General features: G+C 41.7%; 1 protein-coding gene across 3 annotated transcripts in view; it reads right to left on the bottom strand.

The window, feature by feature from the left end:
* SLC71A2 (solute carrier family 71 member 2) overlaps positions 1 to 7,192 on the bottom strand; it is a 65,091-nt gene extending 57,899 nt beyond the window's left edge. The window contains exon 1 of one of the 3 annotated variants that reach the window (XM_081802685.1): positions 6,819 to 7,192. In XM_081802685.1, coding sequence (XP_081658811.1) covers positions 6,819 to 6,926 — 108 coding nt within the window. In that variant the 5' untranslated portion in view covers positions 6,927 to 7,192. The remainder of the gene's footprint in view (positions 1 to 6,818) is intronic. The other 2 variants (XM_081802684.1, XM_031038190.2) reach the window with 2 other exon arrangements.
* Positions 7,193 to 10,472: the final 3,280 nt, after the last annotated feature.

The raw sequence follows: 10,472 nt of genomic DNA, 5'->3' as shown, positions 1-10,472 counted from the left end.
TCTTCTTTATCCATTCATCTGTTGATGGACATCTTTAGCCAAAACATTTTTAAAAGAAAACAAAGTTGGAAGCCTAACACTATTTGTTTCAAGTATTATGTACCTACAATAATAAGGATTAAGTGGTATTGATATAAAGACAAATAGATGAAACAGAGAATCCAGAATAGACTGACACATATGGACAACTGAAACTGAATTTCGACTAAAATGCAAAGACAATTTAGTGAAAAAAAGTCTTTTCAGGGGGCGTGGGTGGCTCAGTTGGTTAAGCACTGGACTCTTAGTTTCGGCTCAGGTCATGATCTCAGACTCAGGTCATGATCTTGGGCTTGAGCCCCACATCAGGTTCTGTGCTCAGCGCTGAATCTGCTTGACATTCTCTCTCTATCCCTCTCTCTGCCCCTCCCCCCCACACATTCTCTCTTTCAAATAAATAAAATCTTAAAAAAAGTCTTTTCAACAAATCATGCATCAATTATCTATACACAAAAAACAAGTTTCCACCCACACTTTGCACCATATTATAAACTAATTCAAAATGGTCATAAACCTAATTGTAAAATCTAAAAAACTTCTAAAAACAGAGAAGGAAATCCTTGTGATAATGAGTTAGGCAAGCATTTCTTAGATGTAAAACCAAAAACTATCCATAAAAAACAAATTAATAAATTATATTTCATGAAAATTAAAAACTGTTCTTCTAAAAGCACAGCTTGGAAGAAAATATTTGCAAAGCATGTATCTGAAAAAGGACTTCCATCCCAAATATATAAAGAACTCTCAAAAATCAATTTTAAGATAATAAACAACCTAACAACAACAACAACAAAAATAGGCAAGACTTGAGCAGACACTTCACCAAGAAGATATAAAGATGGCAAATAAATTTATGGAGAGATGTTGAACATCATTAGCCACAGGGACATGCAAATTAAAAACACAGTAAGATACCACTACTACAGATCTATTACAAGGGCTAAGACTAAGTTTTGAGGATGCAGATGAGGTGGAACTCTCACAGTGCTAGTGACAATGTAAAATTGTACGATAACTTTAGAGAACAGTTTGGCAGTTTTCTTAAAAAGTTAAACAATACACCTACCATATGATTCAGCCATTCCACTCTGATAAAAGTATATCCCACACAAAGACTGGTAGACAAATGCTCATAGCAACTTTATTTATACTGGCCAAAACTTGGTGATAAACCAAATGTTCATCAATGCAGAATGGACAAATTGTGGTACACCCTACAATGGAGTACTACTCAGCAACAAAAGAAGAATGCACTGATTTATATACTATATGGATAAATCTCAAAATAACTTATGCTGAGGAAAAATAAAGTCAAACCAAAAAGAGTATATGCTAAAAAATTAAAAGTAATATATAGTGACAGAAAGTAGATAAATGCTTGCCTAGGGAGTAGGTGGAGAGAGAGGATGTAAAAATGGGCACAAGGAAACTTCTGGGAGTGATGGATATATTCACTATCTTGATTGTGGTAATGATTTCACAAGTGTATACACATGTCAAAACACAAACCTGTACACTCTAAACATAGTTTTTACTATGTCAATTTTATTTCAATAAAGCTATTTTAGAACTATAAGCAAATATAGAACTATGTATTAAAAAGTCAGGCAGCTAGAAAGAAGTTGACATAATTCACAGATATTATATGTTTTAGCAGGTTATTTATTACAGTTGATTACAGGGATTAATGACAAATTTCTCTCCAATTCTCATACAACAATGCCCTTACTATGCCACAACCTATTTCTCCAAGGGACATCTCAGACTTCGTAGCCCACTTGTGAGAAGGCTCTATGAGACACTGGACTGGAAGGGAGGGAGGGAGGCAAAGAGGAAGAAAGAGTGGGGAAGAGGGGAACACATACAAAAAAGAGAGTAAGAATAAAAAGATGCTTCTGTCATGTAATAAAGCCTATTTATCTCATACATATAGTTTACACCATCCTTAACAATGAAAAAGATGTATTTCTGTTATGAAGAGAAAGTTGTGAACTTTCACCATTGCTACCGAACCTTTTCCTGGATATTCTAGTTCATGTAACACAGAAATACAGACGACGCAAAATTATCCCCATTTGCAAAACTGATGATTACCCAGAATACACTGGAGAATTATTTTTTTTTTTAAAGATGAGGTTGAAAATTACCAATGTCAGCAATAAAAACAGTAAGGATCTTATAGCAGTTTAAAAAAGCCTAAGAGGCTATTACAACTTTATGCCAGTTAATTTGAAGGTGAAATGGACAAATTCCTAAGAAAATACAACTTACTAAAACAGAAAAAAAAGAAAATCAAATAGAAAACCTTGATTGTTGGGGCGCCTGGGTGACTCAGTCGTTAAGCGTCTGCCTTCGGCTCAGGTCATGATACCAGGGTCCTGGGATCGAGCCCTGCATTGGGCTCCCTGCTCAGCCAGGAGCCTGCTTCTAACCCTCTCCCGCTCCCCCTGCTTGTGTTCCCTCTCTCTCTGTGTCTCTCTCTGTCAAATAAATAAAATCTTTAAATAAAAAAAAAAAGAAAAAGAAAACCTCGACTGTTATACATTACCCCAGCCTAAAAACCATTAAGTTCTAAAATTATCTTACCATACACAAAATCTTCAGAGAAAAGAAGAAACCAGAAGTACCAAACTTTTTTTTTTTTTTTTAAGATTTTATTTATTTTTTGACAGAGACAGAGACAATGAGAGAGGGAACACAAGCAGGGAGAGCCGGAGAGGGAGAAGCAGGCTCCCCGCTGATCAGAGAGCCCGATGCAGGGCTCAATCCCAGGACCCTGGGAACATGACCTGAGCCAAAGGCAGACGCTTAACGACTGAGCCACCCAGGTCCCCCCCCCCAACTTGTTTTATAAGGCCAAAGCATATTATATAAATGACAAGAGGGAAAAAAAAAGTAAAAGACAAGTTTATGTCATTAATAAGCCAAAAAACTGGCTTAAAGCTACACTGAATGACTTCTTTCTTTATTAATATTTATTGATCATCCCCAAAAGACTATTTCAGATTAAAAGATACACAGCTGTAGTCCCTACCTTCAAAGACTTAATCTAGTAAGAAAAATGGTGGAAAAGGATGCTCAAATATCCTAAGAAGCAAGGTCTACAAAATCCTGCCTATGCCAGGCCTAAGAACAACACAACAGCAAGAATAAGCCTGTGTTACGACAAAGGCTAGCCGTGATGACAGTGAGCTGACTAGAAATTTGCATAATTCTAAATATGAAACATAGTAAATGTTTCGATGAAAGCACCACCAATTGGCTTTTCTAAATTGCAGTATATCAAATGCTCACAAATGCTTTCAGTTTCTCCCCTTATCTGCTAGAATTTACTTGAGAAGTTGCTATGCCAATGTCCCAGTACTATTTTATTATTGAAATGATCATACTGGTCCCTAACAGTGTCAAGAAAGAATTGAAAGCTTATAGTTAATTTTCCCTAATATGTGCCTAGACCCTCTTTTATGTCTATAAACATAACAGAGTCATTTTAGCATTTTTTTTATCTGAAGCTACTCTTCAGTATTATTTCCATTTTGCCTACATAATAAATAATATTCTTGTTCTCAAAAATCAGAATTAAAATTAGCCTTTACAGAAAACCCTCTGAAACAGTCTTAGGAAAATCAACTTAAGAGACATCAAATGTCACCAGAACAACAATGATCATGAGAGGCCTTATATCAGGGCTCTTAACCCGTTACCAAGCATTGGCTTCTGGGAGTCCAAAAACATCCTGAAATAGTATGCTAAACTTAGTTGTGTTTTCTTTGCAGCAAATCCTTAATTTTCATCAGATGCTCACAGGTAAATGATGCCAAAAAAAAAAACAACAACAACAACAAACACAACAACAACAACAAAAAACCTTTCCCCTTACCTGGTTATGAAGGTTAAGTATGATGGAAAACATACATTTAATGATAATGCAAACAATTCTGATGAAACATCTCAAGTTGTTTGTACACACGATTAGGGAAGGAAAGAGGAAAGAGGAAATAATAAAACAAGAACTTACTTGCTAAACACACATCCCTTTTCTACAAGGCAATGATCCCTTGAAGTAAATACTTGATTCCCTTCTATTACTCAGATCAATACATCTCTCTGCCAATCTCTTTCAGGTCAATACATCTCTTTGCCAAACAAGGTTGAAAAGCTGCCAGCACGTTCCCTGCGTATGGGCAGTTTTCCCTGTAATTATTAGCATCTAAGAACCTGAAACCATGAGTATCACTGGACTCAAGCTATAAGGAAATTCCAATACATGAAAATGAAATCAAGTCACAGAGGCTACAGAACATAGCTCCTGGGAAGTGATACTAGACAGAAAGTGCAAGCAGGAAAGACGCATAATTTGGGGGTACCGGCATACAACATGAACCTATATGATTAAAGGCATTCACTTGCTTTCCCAGCCACCACACACTCCAAAAAGCACCAGTGTCTGAACTGTGCCACCTGCCCATGCTAGTCACTCACTAAGTACAGCAAGCATCAGAAAACTCAAGTCAGTTTCACAGCAGTTTATCAGTACTGACTCCTGGACCCTCAGAGATAAGGGAAGACTGAGCAGGAATGTACTTGTGCCAAATTAGGTTAGCATCAGGGTCCACAGGAGAAGGAAACAGGGAATAAAGAGTCTAAGTTTCCTTGGGTAAACATCCCTCAAAAGTTCTAGCTCTAAGCGCATAAAATTAGCAACTTTAATTTTTAGTGAATAACTGACAGGGATCACCTATACATTCTGGCCAATCATTCATGCCAAAAATATTGATAACTAATAACAGCTAATATTTATTGAGAACTTACTAGGAGCAAGGTTGCAGTAACCTTCACAATCCTCTGTGGTAAATACTATTATTAATTCAGAGATATTATGTAACTTGCCCAAAGTTATGTAGGTAATAAAAGGTGGGAACTGGGATTCCGAGCATGCTCACCTAATCACTATGCTATAATGCTTCAACCTGCCAGGTTATTTTTTCTATCCTATAAACCAAGGCGAGCCAATGAAAAAATTTAAGGACAGCAGTAATTATATTTACATGTTAGATCACACTGATCAACATTGTGGACAGCAGACCAATGGTGAAGTAAGCAAGGGTCCCAAAAGATAAGTCAAAATCTAAGTCAAAATGCTAAGGAAATGAGCCATAGAGATGCAGAGAATAAAAACCTAAAATCTTTGCCCGGTAAAATTAGCTAGACTTAGGAATGTACTGGATGTTGTAAGCATGGCAAGGAATGAAGGAGGCTACCTCTCATGTTACTGGTGTGGCCTCTGGTTAGTAATTATGGTCTATCAATTCAAAGACAGAAGGAGGACCTGGCAGTTTGGTTTAGTTTAGAGGAGGAGGAAGATGACAAGTCTACTTTTTAAATAATCAAAAACAAAACGAGAAAAATTTATTCTCTTATCTTCCCCACTGAAGATAAAATTCCCTTTACGGAAATCTTATCTTTGAAATGAGGAATTCCTGGGGCACCTGGGTTGCTCAGATGGTTAAGTGGCTGCCTTCGGCTCAGCTCATGACCCCACAGTCCTGGGATCAAGCCCCACATCGGGCTCCTGGCTCAGCGCGGAGCCTGCTTCTCCCTCTCCCTCTCTCCCTGCTCATGCTCTCTCTGTGTGTCTCAAATGAATAAATAAAATCTTAAAAAAAAAAAAGAGATGAACTCCTAATGCTTTTTAAAAAATTAGAACTCACTTGAGCAAGGAGGGTCCTTCAACATTACTAAGCTCTCCTGCTACAGGTGAGGCACTGAGTGGCAGGGTTGTGTCGGGACCTTGCCTAGCAAAGAACCTGAAGGTTCTTCAGTGGAGAACCTTCCTTGGTTCTCAGGGAACCAAGACTAGAAACCAGCTCTTCTGGCTCCATTCTACTTACTGCTCCTTCTACTTCACCCACCCTCCAAATTCTACTAATGGGGACTCACATCACCAAGGAATAATCATGTAGTATTTTTTAAAAGCAATATAGACAGGTAAGCTAAAATGTGAAGCTGACTGCATACACTTAATTTTCCTAAAATTTCTAGTTTTCTTTGCGTTAGTTTCTACTCACTGTAACGTTTCTGTATTTCCTGTCCTAAATAGACCAAAAAAAAAACCTCTTTAAGAAATGACTGGCCCTCTCAGCTTAGTATTCCACCACAACAAACCAAAGCGCCACTGACAAGGCCTGTTCTGCCGAATCCGTGCCAATTAAGTCAGGGCGTCGGAAGCCACCTGAGCCTGGCGTAAAACCGGAGCGCGAGACCGGCCTATACACGTTCCGCAGCCGGGCCCTGGCACCCGCAGCTTGCTCCGAGATCCTGCCCTCCAACGGCACGGCCGCCGGGAGAAGGAAGCAGCAGCTGAGGTGCTGCCCAGCCTCCACCGCCAACTTCCCGGTTGAGGCCCCCACACATCCATGTAGGCTCGGCCAGAAACTGCACCACGGAAATGGTATCGCCAGTCCCACGTCTGGAAATTCTTGAAAAACTGAATTACTTATACTCGGGGCCCGGTGTCTGGCGCTGTTTGAAACAATAAGCCCCTCGAGTTCTGTCTGGAGAGCAGCGGCGCTAGCAAAGCCCAGGGAGGAATCCAATGGCTGACCCCGGAAAGGACCGGCTTCCCGAGAGCCGGAGCCAATGCTCCACGTCTCCCCAAACCCCCGGGGCCGCAGGCGCCGGCCCAGCACCGCGCGGCTCCGCGCTCCGGCCCCGCCCAGCCTCCCCTGACCCCGGGCCTCGGGCTGAGCACCGCGGCCGGGACCCGCACCCGCGCTCACCGAGATGCAGCCGGCGGCCTGCGCGCCCGGGCGCTTCTCTGGCATGGCTCCCGCCGCGGGCTCCGACACCGCCTTGTTCTCTGGCTCCGGCGGCGGCTCCGCGCTCATGCCGCGGCCATGCCCGCGCCGGCTCGGGACGCTCCGGGACGACGGCGACGCCGCTGACGCGGCGGCGGGGCCCGCGCCCTCATGGGCTCCGCGGCCCGCGGCGGCCTGCGGGTCGGGCGGCGGCGCCAGCGGCGACGCCGAGAGCTGGGAGGGCGGCTGGGGCTGGAGTCGCTGACGAGGCGAAGAAGGGAGCGCAGGTGCAGAAGCCACCGGCCGCACCCGCCGCAACGACCGCGGCTCTTGCGGCTGCCAGCGGCGTCAGCGGCTGCCCCGGACGGTCAAGAGGCTCCGCCCGCCCCGCGCCTCAGCTCCCGCCTCAAGCTCCCCGCCCGCGCCCGAGGCCTCCAGCAGCGCCCCGCCCACCTCGGGCCCCGCCTCCACGTCTCCGGAGCCGCCGGGGCGTCAGGCCCCCGCCGCGCGCCGGAAGTACGTCATCTCCCAGGACCTCCCCAGCCGTCTGTTTCCTGAGACACCAACCACTGTGGCAAACCGATGGATATGAACGGATTACTCAGAAGCGGAACTTCGTGTGTGAAATGGGAATAATAGCCTGCTCTGGGTATGGTGATGATGTACAGAAGTAAACTACCCTAATCTGGGCTTCATGAATGCTGCTATCGTGATTACTGGCCCTAAAGGACCTTGTGAGATACCACTCCTATTTTGCAGTTGCCAACCCAAGCTTCAAAAGGAAAGTGACTTGGTAGTTACAAAGCTAAGGTCACAAACAGGTAGGACTGTTGCACCAATTTGGAGTACAAATATAGTCATAATATTTTTTTCTGCTAGATGGTTGAGCATTCAATGCCTCCTTGAAGGAAGAGGAATACCTTGAAAACCTGAAGACCTTATGTCTTTCTCTTTATTAGGGAGACCCAGATGGACTTAACTAACAATGAAAAAAGTCCAATCAGTCCCCCATTGATTTACAACTGATTTACAACCATTGATTTACTGTAAGAATTAGTAAATCAGAAGGGCGAGCTCTCATGCCCTTCACTTCCCGTCAGCTGTAGGCCCAGCAGGAAGAGACTCACCTTGTAAGTGCATGGCGCTTTAGCTACTATATTATTCCAGCAGGAGGAAGAACGGTTCTCTCCCCAGGTCCACCAGCCCAACCAATGAAAAGCCATTATACTTTAAACCCCTGGTTTACTCCAGTGGACTTTTTGCTTGTAACAGCCCTCCCAACTTCCTCTGTAAGAGAACCTTCCTCTCCTTGGTTCTTGGGACTTGTCTATGGTTTTGACACTAGATTGCTTTCTTGCTGGATTGCAGTTCTCCGATATTTTGCTGGTAAGATAACTGGCAGTTTTATTTTTAAAGTTAACATTCCAAACAGTTCATGCACAATTCTGAAGATTTTTGTGTGCTCCGACTTGGTCTACCCACTGGCTTAGGTCCCTCCCAGGACTTGAGCTAGTATAACTTTGGTGTTTTAGTGCAGGCTCTCGTAACAAAATACCATAGACTGGATGGCTTAAACAACAGAAATTTATTTCTTACAGTTCCAGTGGCTGGAAGTCTGAGCTCAGGGCGCCAGTAATCAGGTTCTGATGAGAGCTTTTTTTCCTGGCTTACAGACGGCCACCTTACTGTGTCCTCACAAGGACAAGCTCTCTGTTGGCACAAACCCATCATGAGCACTCCTGCCTACATGATCTCATCTAAACCTAACTACCTCTCCAAATAGCATCACATTGGGGGTTAAGGCTTCAACATCTAAATTTTGGGGAAGGATACAATTTAGTTCATAGCCCTTGGTGTACAGAGCTATAGCTTAATTTATACTTACTGTTCAGACATTGTCTCCCAGAGTACATGGATCTCCAAAACTGGCTTTTCTTCCTGAAAGAACACCGTTCTTTTCTTGAACTCAAGTAACCAACCTGGATTGCCCCTTAATGCAGGGACTGTACTGCTACTTGGCCTTTCTTGAAGACCCTTTAGTTCACAATAGGAGACTGATTGGATTTTAGAAGTCAACAGCATTGAATTGAGAGTAGGAAATTTCCCAACAATATCTCAAGCAGGTTGTCATCTAACCTCTACTTAAATATAGCCAGAGAAGAGGTAATGTTAAATACACCCAGTTCACTTATGGATAGCTGTCATTTTTTTGAATTATGTTCTTTTTTGAGCTAAAGACTGCTTGATTCTTTCAGCTGTGCTTTGATCCTGCTTCTGCCTTCTATGTCTAATTGCAGTTGTTTAAAATGTCAAGATAAACCTGCCATCTTTCCTGATTATCCTCCAAACGCATAGCAGTTTATGAAAATCCCACTTAAAATGCATTGCCAAAAATATAACACTATAAATAGCATTTGATGATGATACTGTAAGGTCAGGTCTCTTGATCTGGAGACTCATAAAGAGGTGAATTGTATAATTACATTATGTTGACAGCTATACCATAGGAATTAAATAGACCATTATCCTTACCTTTTAATTAATTCTGTACTAATCAAGGTCAAAGACTTGGGAGTCCACATAATTTAATTCAACATCTTAGATTCTAGGAAAGTAATGGTGCTCACTGAAAGATACATGTGATACCTTGTTTCATCCAAGAGGGTTTAGATATCTCCATTGTTTGAAATCATATTGTTAAGGAAAAGATGCTCCTCTGTTAATAGGTATGCAAGAGCTGGTAGGAAGTAACTTTGTTTGTGTGTTAAATAATAATAAATTTAAAATATTTTCTTTTTTATTGCCAGATTTCCTCTAGTTTTAATATGCTGACGGGTATCATGATTTTCCAAAGAGAAAATATAGTAAGCAGTGTTTCTCAAAGATTTTTATTCTTGAAACACTGATTAATATCTTGTAGATGTGTAGGACACAGTTTGGGAAGTGCTGCCTTTTTATCTTTATTGATTTTTAAAGATATACATGAACATGAAATATAGAAAGATATGCATACAATACTGTAGCACAGAAAGATTGCAAAACAATAATGTCTGATCTTTTTAAAAACATTAATCAAAAAAAGAACGAAAGTGTTTTTTTAATAATGATTGGCTCTAGAATCAAGAATATTTTTCATATAAATTTCTGATTTAGGGCTATGAATATGTAATAGTATACTTTTATAATAAGAAAAAGAAAACAGACCAATTTCCCAATCTAAAAAAATACAATGAATTATACACTTTTTATTAGTTTCCTATTGTTACAAAGCAAATTACCACAAACTTAGGGGCTTAAGTCAGCACCCAGGTATTATCTCAGTGTCTGTGGGGCAAGAATCTGGCAGATTTTAACTGGCTCTGCTGAGGGTCTCACAAGGGTAAAATCAAGATGTCAGCTGACTACATACTCATCTGGAAGCTCAGCTAAGTAAGGATCTGTTTCCAAGCTCTCTCAAGATGTTGCTGGAATTCATTTCCCTGTGGTCTTATGACTAAGGGCCCCATATTCTTGCTGGCTGTTAGTCAGCCACTCCTCTCGGCATCTGGAGGCTGTTCTACTACTTGCTAAGTGGCCCTCCACCAACAGTTTGCTCCTTCTCACTTCTGAGACTTCACCTTCCTTTAAAGAGCTCAT

This window comes from Leptonychotes weddellii, chromosome 14, assembly GCF_054177405.1.
Source record: "Leptonychotes weddellii isolate Sample4059 chromosome 14, ASM5417740v2, whole genome shotgun sequence".
Lineage (NCBI taxonomy): Eukaryota > Metazoa > Chordata > Mammalia > Carnivora > Phocidae > Leptonychotes > Leptonychotes weddellii.
The sequence above is the reverse complement of the archived record's forward strand: the minus strand, read 5'-3'. Positions and strand labels throughout refer to the sequence as shown.